The sequence below is a fragment of the Sabethes cyaneus genome, chromosome 2, assembly GCF_943734655.1.
Source record: "Sabethes cyaneus chromosome 2, idSabCyanKW18_F2, whole genome shotgun sequence".
Lineage (NCBI taxonomy): Eukaryota > Metazoa > Arthropoda > Insecta > Diptera > Culicidae > Sabethes > Sabethes cyaneus.
In genome coordinates this window covers 141889063-141906985 of record NC_071354.1, presented here as the reverse complement: position 1 = coordinate 141906985, position 17923 = coordinate 141889063, and the positions used below count along the sequence as shown (strand labels likewise).

The window sequence follows — 17923 nt, the reverse complement described above, 5'->3', positions numbered from 1 at the left end:
TTGCGTGCGTGTTTTGGGGGCACTCTCTTTGCTCAACATGATTTTTATGAATCCCTTTTTTTGTGTAGCATTTCCTAATCCCAGAATGCCGCCTTAAATAGTATCGATAAATCTAATATCGATGCTTCACGAACGATATATCGACGGTATCGATGAAGCGGCGGATTTGATATTGATATTCAATTATCGATACTTTCGGAAATTTTGCCCAATCCTTACGCATGCAAAACGTTACATAAGGTGGCTTATCATGAAGACTAGCTAATGAAAGACGGGTGAGCAACATTGTAGACTGAATAGCCGGAGCATGAAGGAATGCTGACAGTAATTTTACGTAGCAATACAGAAAATCGTCAAAATGTAACAGAATACAGATAAATTCTGTTGCGATTCTAGGTTGTCGCGTTTTGAAATTGCACTCTGATATTGACCATCTTCGGCCTTGACAGTAAAAACGCGTATATTACCGTCCGACCCGGCATGGATATCTATTACACGGTCAATTTATTACATGCATAGATAAGCGACTATCGCCACAAATAGACTTACGTAGTCCTGTGTCACCTATATGCGGTCGGGTCTTGTACACAACCTCTTTGATTTTTTTTGTGATTTTTTTCTTTTACGACTATTTTTAAAATATTATATTTTATGTTTACTATAACTTTTGAACTAACGCGCTGGAAAAGGCTTGATTGACTACATGTATAACATCAACACAGAAATTGTACATAAATAAGGAAACATTATGATCGTCATTTCACCGTACTTCCTTCTCTCCGCTGTGCTTTTAAGTGCACACCATTTTTTATTATTAGAAAGTAGAACCACAGCAAAATTTATTTATCGGTGTATCATAATAAATCGTCGATCACAATAATTGATACCTTCATAACTTGTGAATCACATACCAGTTCTATTCACCATTAAATAAGGACTATAAATTTGTATTAACTCTAATCATTGAGTAATCCAGCATTTTCCATAGAATTTCGTTCAGCAAAAAAGCTTATTCTCCATCTTTCGTTGCCAATACCATTTACCACAGAAAATGATTGAAGCTTTTTATTCTCTTTAATCATCCAACTTTAAAAAAAAAATACGCCTAAAGGTAGGCCGAAGCTTTCCAGCATTGCGTACCCTCTCGATCGTTCCGAACAGCAAAACGCTATCAGACCGTTAATCGGTCCAGTGCTATTTCCATTTCCTACCCAAAACTAAAACCAAGATCCAATTTCCTGTTGGCAGGACGGTGCGATTTGCATAATAACAAAAGTTTCATTTCGCTCCAGCTGCGACGGCCGTCAGCTCTAGCTGCACACGTTGAGGGCTTGCTTATTACACACCAGAGACTGTTTCCAGATGGAACAACATCGAGATTCACGATGCCTCTGCACTGTCATGGTTTGATTACATTGAGCGTCAGCTTCCGGCCGGCGGCTAGGACCGCCCAGAGCCAAATGGTTACCTCCCGGTACCTATGTCTGGACGTGTCTTCGGCTCGGTCGTTACAGCTTCGATTAAAACAATATCCATTAGCGTCAGTCTGCCGCCATATCGCTGTCGATGGATAGCAAAAGCTTGCGTTTAGAGATGGTAGTCTACATGGATGGATACTCTTTTGAACTTGCCCGTTTGAAAAATCATTGTTCATCTTTGATTTCATGGCCTCCTACGTGACAAAACTAAAGGTGAATATTAGTAAAGTGTTTCGGACTTTATCGACAATGGTTTAATTTCGTTGTAAATGCACAATTACGTGAGTCATTCCCAAACAAAAATTGAACACGCACGAAGATTAAGCGCAGTTTATCCAATGTTGAAATATAGTAACATAAGATCTCTTTCGATATTGGCTTGGTAATTCACATGAAGGAACCTTGCGAAACGTATTTTCAACAGAATTCGAAAGATTACATCGTACAATATGTAGCAAAATTTTTACTTCGAGAGATTCCTGGCGGCATTTTGATTTGATTGGCGGATTTGATTGGGAGAATTTTCAGTACCATTAGGATCAAAACGGCAATTCCTAAACTGCTCTTTTTACGATGGCTTGTCTGTCAAGCCTGCCAACAGGACGCCAAGTCTTTGAAACAAAATACAGTACTCTGACATTGTATCGTTATTTACTTTACATCAGTTTTCTATGCCGTTCAATATTCTATCGGCAATTGTTAATAGTCATGCTGTTAATGTTGTCTATTATTATTAATTTTTTTCTGTACTCAGTTTACAACCAGTAACCAGTATTGGTTACCAATTATCATCAATGCTGCACAAGCAAAGACATCTTCTCGACAGTCGTCACGTAGGTACCCCATCGATAGAAGCCACGAACTTCCTGGTCAAGTGCATTCACAGCTAGTGCACTATACTACCACTAAACCAACCGCTGCGCACTGGTAACACCCTCCAAATCGGAAATACTATTCACCCCTACTGTACTGGTGCGGTGGCGAACTTCAGAACAACAGCCGGACGCCTTCTGAGTGCATGCATCAAGAGCCTATTGAGCTAGGCAGCGTCCGTCAGCCGCTCACTGTCAAGATCAATCGGTTTGATTCAGCATTCGGCTCCCCGGCATTTATATCATCACGTCAGCAGCGCCATCAGTCAGTGGTGTAAAACCATCATCGACGGCTCGACGGCTATTACAGAAGTTTCAAAAGGCTTAGACAGACAGGGGTGAAGGTATCTCGGTCAGGTACGGAACGAATTAAAATTAGTTTACGCTGATCCTTCGTTAGTGCTAGACGCAAACCGGGTAACTTTGGCGGTAGCCTATCCGTTTTTTGACCGTGGTCGTCCAACAAAAACGACACTAATCCGAGGGCGAGAGTGTTGTGTTGTTGGAGATTAGGCGGAGTGAAAAGTAAGAGTGAAACTACTCGCTGCTATAGGCTTTACACTGCTCGCGGTCGGAGATCTTTCCTAAGAGTACGTTTACTTATCTTTCAACATAATGAAATCTATTTATCGTGCTGCTGTACTTGTAACAGGTGAGTATTAAAGTGATTGTTGTTATGTAATAACATTACGTTTTGCCATTTGTTATGTTTTCAACGATGGTATCCAAAATGGTCAAAAGACGCCACAACCCGGTGCCGATCTGGGTTGTTGAAATGAGTTCAAAAAATTGGCCAACATCAATGTAAGTGTACATTATGTACATTGCATTTTTCTGTGTGTAATTTTATCGCCTTCATCCCAAAATATATTCATAAAGATATATGCATTTGTATGTTCTATGTTTTATTTCTTTCATATGACACTCATGTTGTTTTTATTTTGTTTTGATTGTTGGCTAAAGAAAAATTGACTCGTTTGTTTGAGCAGACATGTTTAATCTGCAGACATGTGGGGGGAAATTAAAAATACTTTTCACTACGAGGGGATCCCTTGGAGGGATTCTTCAGCAGTAAAATATTAAGAAATTCTCTTTGAAACGGGGCCACTACTGACACGAGATATTCAAATACTGAAACTTTTGTACTTGATTAGTTGGATATGGTTAAAAAATGAGAATCACACATTTAGTACTTCGAAACAGTGAACCCCTCGTTTGCCAAGGGGCCCGACAGCTTCAAAAAAGTTGAATTCTTAGCAAACCTTGATATCTATAGCATGTGATATTTCCTAAAATTGCAATGAAACAACTTGCAAATGGGATGGTTCTGTAAAAAAGAAAAACAGGGCTTTCAAAAGGAGTAAAAATTTTTGGCGGCCAAAAATTTTTGTATTCGGTCGCCATATTGGATTTTATCATAAAATCGCTGTTTTTGCCATGAGCCCCAAAACTGATTTTCATTTTAGATCACTATAGGAATGCTGAGAAAAAATGCTATGAAATACATTTATGGTTTATCAAATTAGGTATGCATTGGTATTAACTAAATGAAACAATCTTAACTGTAGCAAGGTTCACAATGTTCATAATTATTGTGATACAGTAGATTCTCGGAAACGTTAATCGAATTATTTTTCCACTTTGCAAACATTTTATATTTAAAAAGCCAGGTCATAGCTGTCCGGTCAATGCAAATGGGTTCTGACAGCTAGCAGTATGACGTAGTCCTACGGCAATAAAAATTTTATCTTTCGAAATAAGGCTTATACAAATTTGGAAAAAAGTTTATGTCCTGGTCTCGAAATATTGTTCAAGTGGAGGGGCAAGAAAAAAATAATAACATCAAACCTTCAAAGCCGAAACAAAGGAGTAGAAACCAGTGTTTATTTTTCCATATTAATGCATATTTAATACAAAAATGTTGTACAGTACTTAAATTTTAGTTCAAACCGAACCAGTCATTGAAATGTTTGGAGAGATAAACCGTTACGACTGCCTAGCAATGAAAATGTTATTCCAATTTAATTCCAGTTTCGCACATTGCCATAATCCATACTAAAAGTCCAGAAGAAGATGCACAGTACAAAAGCAATATAACTTAACATGACTTGATTTGATGTTAATGTCACAAAGTCCGAAAAGTTTCGAACAATTCAGTAACATCCTTTCTGCATGCAATCAATGTATGGTAAAATATTGTATTTGTAAGGTAAAATTGTAAGCTTTATGTCCCCAACATCCAAAAGTAGGGTAAGTTCTTGGACACTACGGAATAAAACGACCAATTGGAGCCCCGAAAACACTGAAAGCTGATATTTCGGAGTGTCTAATTTGTTGTATTTCTATTTTAATCTATCTGCTACCTATGACAGCATAAAATAATCCTACTGCAATTCGGAATATATCCGTCAAAAGCGGTACCAAATTTCACTAATATATTATTTAGTTTATTGATGCCTCAATCTAATTCGGTGTTTTGAAACAAGTGAAAATAAAATGGAATAAGATTTAAAGTAGATGGAGCCAAAAGTCTGATTTCAAGCACATCCAATTTTCGGCTTTAGGGCCGTCTGCGACCTGTAGCAGGAAACAAAAAACTTAGTTGGTGAAGGAAAGTTGATCGAGACTAAGCGGATAATTACTTTAACTTTGTTGTGGCTTTCGGGTTGATGTTTTTTACTTTAACTTTGCACATGTTGGGTAATTTAGAGATGTAAACTCGGTGAACTGTAAAAACTCTACTTATCACTATACAATGCAACATAATATGTATTACACTTTATTTTTTTGCCCCTTCAATTTTCGAAAATTTTGGAAGGGGGGGCGACATAAAATTTTTTTAAAATTTGTATAAGCCTAATCTATAACGACAAACTTTTTTTAATGCACCTACGTAGGCCTCATTTTTTCGTCATTTAGAACATGTATAAGGAGACTGATTAATGTTTAAAGATATTTTCGTAAGTGAAATATTGTATGTTGCAAAAAATGCATACTGTTGTTCCCAAAATCGAGCCAAAATGAAAGCTAATGTTCGATTAACATTTCCGAACAATTATCTTTTCTGAGAGTTAACTTCTTCCTAGAGGGGTCAGTCCTATCGTAGTGGTTAGTATTCACGCCTCTCACGCCAAGGACCCGGGTTCAAATCCCAACCCCGCAGAAGTAAGGAAGTGCCATAAGCTGTTGAAGTGACTATAAGCTAACAAAAAAAAATTTCCTAGAGTCCACTGTATTTACAAAATTTGCTCTGAAACAAACGACACGATTTTGTAAAAAGGAAGCATAAAGTTTTCAAATGAAGTAAAAAAATTGACATAAACATAAACATAAACATAAACATAAACATAAACATAAACATAAACATAAACATAAACATAAACATAAACATAAACATAAACATAAACATAAACATAAACATAAACATAAACATAAACATAAACATAAACATAAACATAAACATAAACATAAACATAAACATAAACATAAACATAAACATAAACATAAACATAAACATAAACATAAACATAAACATAAACATAAACATAAACATAAACATAAACATAAACATAAACATAAACATAAACATAAACATAAACATAAACATAAACATAAACATAAACATAAACATAAACATAAACATAAACATAAACATAAACATAAACATAAACATAAACATAAACATAAACATAAACATAAACATAAACATAAACATAAACATAAACATAAACATAAACATAAACATAAACATAAACATAAACATAAACATAAACATAAACATAAACATAAACATAAACATAAACATAAACATAAACATAAACATAAACATAAACATAAACATAAACATAAACATAAACATAAACATAAACATAAACATAAACATAAACATAAACATAAACATAAACATAAACATAAACATAAACATAAACATAAACATAAACATAAACATAAACATAAACATAAACATAAACATAAACATAAACATAAACATAAACATAAACATAAACATAAACATAAACATAAACATAAACATAAACATAAACATAAACATAAACATAAACATAAACATAAACATAAACATAAACATAAACATAAACATAAACATAAACATAAACATAAACATAAACATAAACATAAACATAAACATAAACATAAACATAAACATAAACATAAACATAAACATACTTACATTAACATACATTAATATACTTACATTACCAGCCGAGTCAGGGTGGCTCTTGCCGTATCGAAAATTCCTTTCCATTGTACTCGGTTCGTCGCCAATTTGTTGTGCGTCTCGACACACGCAAGTCGGCTTCAACCTGGTCGAGCCATCAACAGGGGATTGACAAAATAATCGGGACAGGTAAAATTTCCTGCCTAAATACGGCGTTGAATCTCCTTACCCGTATTATTGACGGCGGTGACCAGAGATTCCAAGTATTCGAACTCATCAACTACTTCCAGTTCAACGCCGTCAGGTCACTCAGTTAAGTCCGTCAGTCACTGTCGGTTAGAGGCAAACGTTGTTTCCTCTGGAGCATCTTCCTACCCTATATTTAGTTTTCGACGTATTGATTTGTAGCCCGGTCATCCTAGCCACCGTTTTAAGTCTGGCATAGACTGTCTCGGCCATCCCAAGGTTTCTAGTAATGATGTCGACGTCGTCTGCGAAGGCTAAGAGTTGGTTACTCTTGCTGAAGATCGTTCCTCTCGTTTCGATGCCAGCTCGCCAGATCACATCTTCAACAGCAATATTGAATAACGTACAGGCCAGACCATCTCTTGCCACAATCCTCTGCGCGATTCGAAAGGACTTGAGAGTGCTCCCGAAACGCGTACGTAGCACATCACTCGTTGCGATGCGTAGTTTTGATCAGTCACGTCAATTTGTCCGGAAAACTATACTCGTGCATTATTTGTCATAACTGTTCGCGTTCAACTGTATCGTATGCTGCCCTGAAATCCACGAAAATATGATGCGTGGGCACGTTGTACTCCCTACATTTCTGGGGGATTTATCGGAGAGTAAAAATTTGATCCATAGTTGAACGGGCCCCCATAACCCCCGCCTGATACTGGCCCATGAATACTCTTGCGATTGGGGATAGACAACGCAACAAAATCTGGGGGAGCACCTTGTAGGCGGTGTTAATCAGCGTAATACCGCGGTAATTGCCGTTTGTGTAGATGGGACAGACCACACCTTCCATCTACTCCTTCGGTAGTTTCTCCTCCTAGCAAATCCTTGAAATTATCCAGTGAAGTGCCGTTGCTAGCGTTTCTTGGCCTTCTTTTGTAGAGTTCTACCGGGAGTTGGTCCTTTCCGGCGGCTCTGTTATTCTTCAGCTGACTGGTTTCTCGTTGGATTTCTTCGGGATCGGGAACCGGACGCTGTTATCGTTTGTAGGCATTCCTAGGTTAACTTCCGTTGCGTCTCCTTCTGTTAAATTACCGTTGAGATGCTCATTAAAAAACTGCTTCCGCCTATCGACCACTTCGCGCTCGTTTGTGATTAAATCCCTTTCTCGTCTTTACACATGTCAGGTTAAGGTGTATAGCTCTTACGAATTTGGTTCAGCTATTCGTAGAAATTGTGCGCGTCATTAACCCAGAATAACTGTTCCAGCTTCTCACGAACTCTGTCCTTCTTCTGGCGCTTTTTCCTCCTCAGGATCGTGGTTAACTCATTCCGCGCTCATCTGTCTATTGGAATTCCCCATCACACGAATCATTTCGTGCACACGAGGTGTCCTAACCTAGCACCGCGGTTGCGGCCTCATTGATTGCCGAGAATGTCATACTCTATCCGTTTTCGAGGGTCGAAGCATCTAGCTCCACAGAGAACGGTTGAGTTTTTTCCAATACGTGCACCTAGTTTCCGGCAACTCGTGGGTTGTCTAGTTGCCGAATGTTTAACCGAGGAGGGCGGCATTGTCGCAAGGTATAAACCGTCGATAGTTTTGAGCTCACATGTACTGCTACTAGGTAATGGTCCGAGTCGATATCCGCATCTTCCGTATGGAGCGTACGTTGAAGATGTTCGAGAAAAATCAGCCCTAGATATTTGTTGAAAAATAATTCCTTGTCAAACTAAATTAAAACTTCAATATTTTTAAAAATAAATTAAGGGTTTATTCATTATACTAACTCAAAATTCATAAAAAACTCGTTGCAATTGCTTGTTTTGACTGTAAAAAATCAGCACAAATAGTGGTCACTTGTGTAAAATATATTTTTTTGATAGGTAATAATAAAATTTTCAAATCAATTATTTTGTATCAATCATAAAAACATTTTTCCGCACCAGGGAAAAATATGGTAGAACCCGAAATAATTGTGTTTAGATGCTAGTGTTTCTTATTGCCGTTTGCCGAAGGCTGAAAAACGACATTAGGTTTTGTTCTTATTTTCTGATAAGACCAATGCAAATTATTTTTATAGATTTTGTTCCCCTACCGCCTCCCCTCCCTTCAAAATTGGCTTAACAAATAAGGTGGGCAAAAAAAATTTGTTGACCTTGAGTAAATTTTTTTTTGTATGAAATCAATTAGGCTTTTACTAATATTTTATAAAGCTTTTGTACTTCCGGTGGTAGGCAAATGAAGAGAGGGGCGGGGGGCGTAAAAAACAGAGATTTTTTAATTGAGCAAAAAAATGTGCGTTTTTAGTATTTTTACTAAAAGTTGAAATGTGAAAACCTAATCTATTATTGCTTTTCAGATATACGCTATTATTTTCTAAACAAAAGTCTAAAGAAGAAATATTTTGCAGATTTTCGAAAATTTCATTGTCCCAATTTCTATTTCGTGCTAGAAGCGTTAACTCGTACCGTAAAACGGGGTAACATTGGTTTTAATGGTATTTCCAGAGTGATTCGCGATAAGGGCGCAACTAACAAAGTGTAAACAATGAGGAATATCACTGTGTTAATTTGCCAGTACATTTTCAAGTCTAGATTTAAATACAAGTTACAAAAATCATAAATTGGTGTAGAATAAATCAATATTATAATTTCAAAACAATACTGCTCAAAATCTATGTTTTATAGCTGAACCCCTTGGAATGAGCCTCAAAGCATTTTGACAATGAGATTCGCCCAGCCCTGTTTCGCCTTGTTTTGATTTTTTTATTTATTTTCGCCTGTTTACAATGCGCCTGTGTTTTGAAAGCAACGCAGTTTCTCTCTTTACTATCGCCTGTTAACAAAACGATTTGCAAATAAGCCTGTCACTTCATAACAATGCAAGGGGCTAAACTGCAAATTGTCTTTTGTTTTGATTAAACACTTCTATCGCCCATCACTAAAAACTTGTTTTAAATAATTCTAACGATTAAAACAGAAGAAAGGATTCTTGCCAAGGATATTACCAGTCTTTTTAAGGCCGATGGTGTAATAAAACGATTTGTTTACAATTTGCCAGTTGAGCCCCAATCGCGAATCACTCCGGATTTGTAACCCATGGCCTTTTTAAAGAATGGGCTGCTCAATCATTACTATTTCAACCTTTATGAAGCACACAAGTGATTTTTAAAAGAAATCTCGATGTCTCAATGGTTGCAGGCGTTGTACTTATGAACACCCATCCACGCATTTTCAAAGCCACCATTGCATTCAATGAAGAATTGAGTCTGAATATTTCGCTCTTCTCTTTTAAACATTCACTTAAACAATGGCACTCACAGATTCTTATAAACATACATATGCCAAAAATGCGGTTTAGATTGATCTAATAATCTGATATAGTCCTATGTCACCCATTCGTACAACCCTTAGGGCTGTATACCTTGTAGTTTTTTATTTAAATTAGACTGGAGATCGGAGGTGATATTGGAATTAAATTAGACATTAAATTGGACATGATTAAATTGAACTCCAAATTTGACTTGAAATTGGACTTGAATTATACTTATAATGGAACTTAAATAGAGGGCTTGAGATAGGAGGTGAAATTAGTATTGGACATGAAATTTGCTTTAAAATGAGACATTGAAATTGGACCTCAATTAACATTAAAGCACTCGAAATTAGCCTTTGAATTTGCCTTTAAATCGGATATTGAGATTGGTCTTTAAGTTGGACTTCGAATAGGAATTGGAATTGAAATCATCGCAAAATTACCAGGCTAACCAACTTTTCATGAGCCATAATGGCGGCGTCTTTGTTTGTAATATTTGAACAACATTTTTGACATTTTTTGTATACATCGCTAGTTTCCTTTCCGCATTTTCTTTTAGTTTTACCGTACACGTGCGGAAAAAAACTTGCGAGGATACAAAAAATACGGACAACGGATTAACGCGTCCGCCATTATGGCTCGTAAAAAGTTGGATAGAACTGAAAATTCCGAACTTCCTGGTCACACCCTGAGTAATTATTTAGTTATACATTAGAAGGTAGAAGGTGGGGATCATGCCCCAATGTGCCAAAACTAAGCACGCAAGTATTTATACAGGGTGTTAGGTAGCTTAGTGCAGATATTTCAGGGGATGTAAGAGGATCATATTTGACGAAAAAAATCCTTCGACGCATATGGCTAAATCTCAATCGCTACAGAGTTATTTAACATGTTTAGTTTTCGGTTCTGTTTACCATTTAATTAGCTCTGGTGCAAAAACTATACTAGCTACCTCAATTTTGTTACTTTCATTCGAAAGCTGAGAAAATTTTCTTCTGAAAATTGCTGTTTTACCTCCTACTTCATGAGATTTAGTTACTTTTTAGAAGCAAAAAGCTTTGAAATAAGTGTTTCTCAAGGCATTTTTTGTCGAATTTCTCCTAAAAATGTAAAACTGATTGCTATTATTCACCAATTTAAAGCTCTAATACCGTTCGACAAATAGTTTTTTGACGTAAAACCTCTATCTCTTTGAGTTGCGTTGCAATTACCTTGTAAATGTATGGTTTTGGGCGTTTAGTTAGTACCTGAAAACTGCACGAACTCATACATCACGCATAGCACACTAAATCAACGCGTGCGATGGACATGGTTAGACGCATAAAAACACCTTAAGAAACACTTGTTTCATTGCTTTTTGCTTCTAAGTCTCATGTAGTAGGAGGTTTAAGACCAATGTTAAGTACAGAATTTTCCCTGCTTTAAAATGAAAGTAACCGAATTGAGCTAGCTAGCATAGTTTTTGTACCAGAGCAAACCAGCAAACAGTTGTTGAAAACTAAAAATGTTCAATAACTCTGTAACAATTGAGATTTGACCATATGCATAGAAGGATTTTTTTCGTCAAATATAATCCTCTATCACCCCCTAAAATATTTGCACTTAGCTACCTAACACACTGTATATCGATAAACAGCCTAACTACCATAGTCCAGTAGTTATCTAAGAGTGTGTGTTAAGCACAATGGCCCCTCCCTGAAGTAATACCGATAAGGTGGTGCCAGGGGGATTGAGGCTGGAGACTCGAGTAGGGTTTTAGTGGGCCTGGATCCTCACGCCCCAGTAGGGGGGTCGGGATACCAAACCCCACTCCCTGAGTTGTCTTCTCAGGTGTCTTATAGCAGATTTCCCTACTCGTTAAAAAAACACTGTATATCGACAGACTTCGCAACCGGTTGTAAGAGTACAGGACAAATATCGAGTTAGTGCAACGATTCTTCTAACTCTATAGAACAGAACAGAAGTGGAAATCCGAACGATTCGGCGATCAAAACTGGTAACAGAGTCTTTTTTGCTTTTATTTTTCTTTTGTGAAGGTTTTCGCACAGAAGCGAATAACAGCAATATAAGCAGAACACTCGCTACCTATCGCATAGCAGCTTTCATATGCTTTCGTGTGCATTCGTAAGCGTTCGGGTGTTTTCGTGGAAAAAAGTGACCCGCCACCGTCAGGTTCGCTAGTATCTGCCAAAAGTAGCATGTACGTGTTTGGATTTTAACTTCCACTTCTGTTCTGTGTCTATAGTCGTACCAGTCGAGTTTCGAACATATTGACTGACATGTTAGACCAAAATCGTTACTTCGGCGCTAACTAGGGGCTCATGCTACGAAAGACATAGACACGATATGTAGTTTAGTTGGAATATGACACGAAATCGGACTTTACAGACAATCAAAAGTGTTTTTAAATAATTTCTGCACTGAATACAGACTTTCTGTAGTAAATGTATGGTATAAGCTCAATTTAATTTAAGTATTTCACTGAACTTGCACACAACTTTGAGTTGCACGTGGCGGCAAATCGCTGTAACTACAATAAATTTGCTAGTTGCCACTGTGGCGCTGGGGTTTTCGTTACAGACCGAATATAGGTCTCTTATGATAACATTGAAAGAATGGTTTAGTGAAATGAGGAATCATTAGCATCTTTTTAATCATTTTTGAAATGTCACTAATAAAATGTTTCTCGCTTGGAATAGTAGAACAAACCTTCACCTTAAAGGATATGGCATAGCAATTCTGTCCGGGACTATACATTTATATTTATATATTGTTAATGTGCGATAGATGTATACTAATTTGGATGATAAAGACTGCAATACACAGCACTTCATTATCTGTTCAGATAGGAATACGTAAATAGATAGTTCAGCTTCAAACAGCTTTTCTTTTCTAAGACAGATACAAACTTGTTTCCTCGAGCTGAGTGCCATGAAATTTCCACCTGTATAACATATTGTGTTTCCAGCAGCATATTGCAGTCTAATGGTAATTTTCTCCCACTTCGTCTATCGAACACCCACATGCACATCACCTCCACACAAAGGCGTAATTCCAGGCGGTAAAAATCTCGATAATAATGGCAAATAATTACCGAACGTGCTCTGGTTTGGAAATGGTGTGCAAAATCAAACCCGAAAATAATCCCCATTCATCGATAGCCGCGGAACAATTGGCCATCAGCAAAAGTACAAACAACAATCTAAAACGCTCTCACTTGCTCTTCATTATCATCAGCGCAATAGGCATCCGGCATCGGGCGCAATGGCAACAAATCGAACCCACTATATAGACAAGAGCGTGAAATGAGATGTGAGATTTCTCCTTATCTGGCGCGAACACTTGATCGGCGTGTTTCTCCGGGGCGCGCGCGGGTCCGGCGGGTACCATCCATCCATCGCCATCGCCGCGGCGCGCGGTGCGATCGGCTTTATATTTTTGGGGCTAACAGCCTAACCACTTGCCACTTGCACTATTGAACGTGCAAAAGAAAAGCCAAGCGGATCGTGTTGTGTTAAAATATGTGCAGAGTTTCATCACTAGAAAGCATGGCCAAAGTCACGGGGAAAACTGTTGCTGCTGTGGCTTGGACGCCGCAGTGATTATAAAATTAAAACAAGATAGCATCGGTTAACAGCCGCCGCCCATCGAACGAATAGCGATTAATTTTAAGTCGAAAGAGAAACTGGTGATTTGTGAAAAAAAAGTTTCTTTTTCATTGCATCGATAAACGAAATTTAATACACTTTCTTTGAAATATTGATATCGAGTGACCCGGTGGAAAAATGTTCTTGGATCCTTCCGCTTGAATGGGGCTCTAAACAGTGTCAGGTTTGCATAGTCCGCAATTTTCATTGAACTAGTTAAATATGTTAATATTATCGCACTAATAAAGACATGATAATGAGACATAAAATTACTCTACCCAATGTTGTGCACATCAGTTGGCTTAAAAACCGTACGCCGCTGGGCACTGCCTTGCGCAACACCTTCGAAGTAGTTCAAGTTCAAGCAGCGCTTGAGCCATAAAGCAATTTGCTAACAGCTGGAAACCATAATCGGCTTTACCTTAGCGGTATAATGCACGACAACAGTAACATGTGTACTATTTAGAATCAAGCCTGCATGAGCAAAATCTGTATAGTTCCATATCTATCAATGGACTGCCCGCTGTTGGCTGCTTACGTGCCATTAACCTGCGAGGTATCGAATCGCGATCCAGCAGACCGTGCACACATTTCGTCACAAGCTTGAGTCAGTCAGCGGATTCCGTTTTACGGTCATCTAATTTGCGTTCCTACACGGTCAAGATCAAGGCTATTTCAGTGTGCAAACCTCTGTTGCTTGGTTCAATTTAGGATCGTGTCTGTTATACATATAAAGTTATCTTAAGATCTAGCTTTGGTTTTTTGTGGAGATCAATTAAGCTATCAATTTATTGTCTATTGCTAGAGCTGCCAATTAATTTCTCGTCTTTCTCATTTGCAGTACAATTTATACTTCTGGCTCAGGTTTCTGGCACGATAAGCTTACGCGTTAAGCGACAGTCCAATCGAAGTCCCTTTGCCGTCTTTTCTCAACCTTTGAATAAAAAATTTGGTAAGTGTCAAAATCAGTTGAAGTCGTACATCTAGATAGGAAGTATAATAAAACATCTACTTCGTTACAATCACTCTCAATCTTCAGTTCGAAACCGTCCGCTGCCATCTGGTTTGATCACCACCAGCGAACCGGTTCAATCGGCCAATCTGTTTTTTGCCGAGTCAACTGATGTCAATAACTTCAGCAATGATCTTTCGACCATCGTTGCCAGACGACCAGCACATCTAACTCTTCCCCCACCGTTCGAAGCCGATGTTCCATCAAGATCCCGAGAATTTTACAGCTGCATGACCAGTTGCCTCACGTTGAGCCACTACAACCCGGTCTGCGGTACCGACCATACAACATACCACAACGTGTACAAGCTGGACTGTGCCAATCGCTGCGGTGCGAAACCCAGTAAGTTGTGCATTCATGGTGACGAAGCGGGTTGATCGGAAATAATCATTGGACTTTTTATTTTTTATTTTAGGTGTTAAGGTACGAAAGCCTGGTGTATGCTAGAGGACGAAACCCACGAAATTAATATATAGTTGTAGATTTATGATTGAATAAAGCCAAATTTAAAAGGTAGACTGAAGTGAATATTCTTTCCTAAGAAATTTAAAAAACCTAGATCCCTACTGAACATTTCATATTGTGATCTTGCGTGAGTCATAGATAACACAATGTACTTACAATTCACAATGAAATTTATACGAAAATCCAAGTTGTTGGTGAAAGTTTCAAGCAAGAAAAGCAAAACATCGGGATTAAACGGCTTACTAAGACTTGACCCTTCGTTATCGACAAGCTTCGCCCAATTAGCCTTCAGGTACGATGCTGGTCTAAAAAGCCAGTCGTCGTATGTTCGAATCTCCCCAAACAGCACACGCCATCATATCAGCACATATCAGGCTACCGTTATCTATTTATCACTGATTTTAGTCATAAATAGGTTGCAGCGACAAATGTGACAGAAATGTGCTGGTTGGGTCGGCCGGGCGGTACTGCTAGAGTCAGTAAGATCATTGCACTAGCTCCCGTGATTGCCCCCGTGAAGTGCACACTAGTAAAATATTGAAAATAATGAAGCATTGTGTCCAACTGTAAATCATCGCTTCGTGAGTGGTTGGAAGAGACGTCATCAAAGTGGAATCTTTGATATCTATGTTAGGGAAGAGCGCCAGACAAAGTGACAAAACCTCCTGGTTCCAACAGATCGAAGATTGTTTAAGACGATTAAACCTAGATTTGAAGTGTCTGTTTGGGAAGTACACTACACAAAGTAACAAAATTCCTTAGTCTGAAGTGGTCGGAATGTAAAACGACGACGACGATTAAACCTAGACCAGTTTGATATCTGTGTAGGGGAAGCGCGCTACAGCATTAGTGTTCGGTTGTAATTTGATTCTATACATATATGTATGTACATGTAGGGGAATTGTGTATAACGTGCCCCCCCTTCGTTTTTCGCTAAACAAGCGAAATCAAAAAGCAAAACCACCCAGAAACCATAGTATTTGATGGAACTAGCCTACTATGCAAGTATGACAGTTGTCACATGCTGTAAAAACAAAACAAAAATAAATTTGTTTTTGAGCAGCTTCCAATGTAACTTTTGGCGTCATTTCCATACGCTATTTTCTAGTCAAAATCTGTAAATAACCGGTTGTTGCGATTCGATTGCATAAAGTGAACTTCAAAAAGACATCCCTGCCAAAAATAATGGTATGAAACGCTTGATTTGCTTTAGAATTTAATATTTTTTCAAATAAGTAAAAGCAGGCCAATATGCCCCACTTGCGGTGGTGCAATTTGCCCCCCTTGCAAATGTGGCTATAAACATAGGTAAACAGATCTAAGTTGAAGCCAATTGCCATTATTTAATTCAATTAGTATTGTATGTAGAGCAACCGTGGTGGGAATAATTTATTACCAACGTCCAAATTCTAGGTAATTCAACTACCCGGTACAAAACGCCACAGCTGCAGTATAATGTGCCCCATGCAGAAAAGAAAAAGTGCACCAGAAGGCCGAAACTAGGTTTATTTTACATAAAATAACGATATTTTGCAAAACAAAGGAAATAGTTTTACTTTCTACAAAATAGAGTTGGACTGTCACTGGTAGAAATACTCAAATTACCGCATTGGGCATATTACACCGCAGGTGGGGCATTTTACCCCGCGCAGACGAGAAACACAACATTTAGGTGCTTTTATTAAATAATTCCTAGCATGTTTATTCCACAATACTAAATGAAATAAACAATTGCAATTGGTTGTCAGCCTAAATACCAACATATACACGTAGTTGTAACGTTAATTTGGGGAAGTATAACGGAGATATATCCATTTATTCTAAGGGGGGGCACATGATACACATTTCCCCTATGTCATTTCATTGGAAAAGAGAATATATTGTGTTGTGGCGCGGATGTCAGTAGACAAAAAGCGATCGAATTGGTAGAATATCTTTAATGTGGGGATAGAATTCGTAATAAAAACAGTACAGTAGGGTTTCGAATTTGGCAACAAATGCGTGTCGCGTAGTAGTAGTAGTAGTAGTAGTAGTAGTAGTAGTAGTAGTAGTAGTAGTAGTAGTAGTAGTAGTAGTAGTAGTAGTAGTAGTAGTAGTAGTAGTAGTAGTAGTAGTAGTAGTAGTAGTAGTAGTAGTAGTAGTAGTAGTAGTAGTAGTAGTAGTAGTAGTAGTAGTAGTAGTAGTAGTAGTAGTAGTAGTAGTAGTAGTAGTAGTAGTAGTAGTAGTAGTAGTAGTAGTAGTAGTAGTAGTAGTAGTAGTAGTAGTAGTAGTAGTAGTAGTAGTAGTAGTAGTAGTAGTAGTAGTAGTAGTAGTAGTAGTAGTAGTAGTAGTAGTAGTAGTAGTAGTAGTAGTAGTAGTAGTAGTAGTAGTAGTAGTAGTAGTAGTAGTAGTAGTAGTAGTAGTAGTAGTAGTAGTAGTAGTAGTAGTAGTAGTAGTAGTAGTAGTAGTAGTAGTAGTAGTAGTAGTAGTAGTAGTAGTAGTAGTAGTAGTAGTAGTAGTAGTAGTAGTAGTAGTAGTAGTAGTAGTAGTAGTAGTAGTAGTAGTAGTAAGCTAAAACGAAGAAAAAAAATTAAAATAACTTATATTAGGATTACCAATTAGCAAGGCCGTGTGGCTCCGCCGTCCGCGGTTTTGAGATCAGGCAGCCGGGAACCACCCAGCATCGCACCTCCTAGCTTGGCTACTCAATAGAGCATTACCGGGTATGGCCACGTGGAGGCGCTAGATAGGGGCTTGAGATGGCTAGAGCTATATTGGACGCTCCTCATTT

The 17923-nt window shown here is 37.9% G+C and overlaps 1 protein-coding gene across 1 annotated transcript; it reads left to right on the top strand.

The window, feature by feature from the left end:
• Positions 1-10663: 10663 nt before the first annotated feature.
• Positions 10664-15161, top strand: LOC128736100 (uncharacterized). The gene is made up of 4 exons (XM_053830581.1): positions 10664-10721; positions 14518-14628; positions 14716-15030; positions 15104-15161. Exons 1-4 carry the CDS (start codon positions 10664-10666, stop codon positions 15133-15135), a joined length of 516 nt encoding a protein of 171 aa, XP_053686556.1. The 3' UTR covers positions 15136-15161.
• The last annotated feature ends 2762 nt before the right edge of the window (positions 15162-17923 follow it).

What these genes read in the sequence shown, in the direction of transcription:
- LOC128736100 (XM_053830581.1), top strand. Translation starts at nt 10,664, where the DNA reads ATGGCTCGTAAAAAGTTGGATAGAACTGAAAATTCCGAACTTCCTGGT. An exon ending in ACTTCCTGGTCACACCCTGA is followed by an intron (nt 10,722 to 14,517) that starts GTAATTATTTAG and finishes TCTCATTTGCAG; the next exon opens with TACAATTTATACTTCTGGCT. An exon ending in ACCTTTGAATAAAAAATTTG is followed by an intron (nt 14,629 to 14,715) that starts GTAAGTGTCAAA and finishes CTCAATCTTCAG; the next exon opens with TTCGAAACCGTCCGCTGCCA.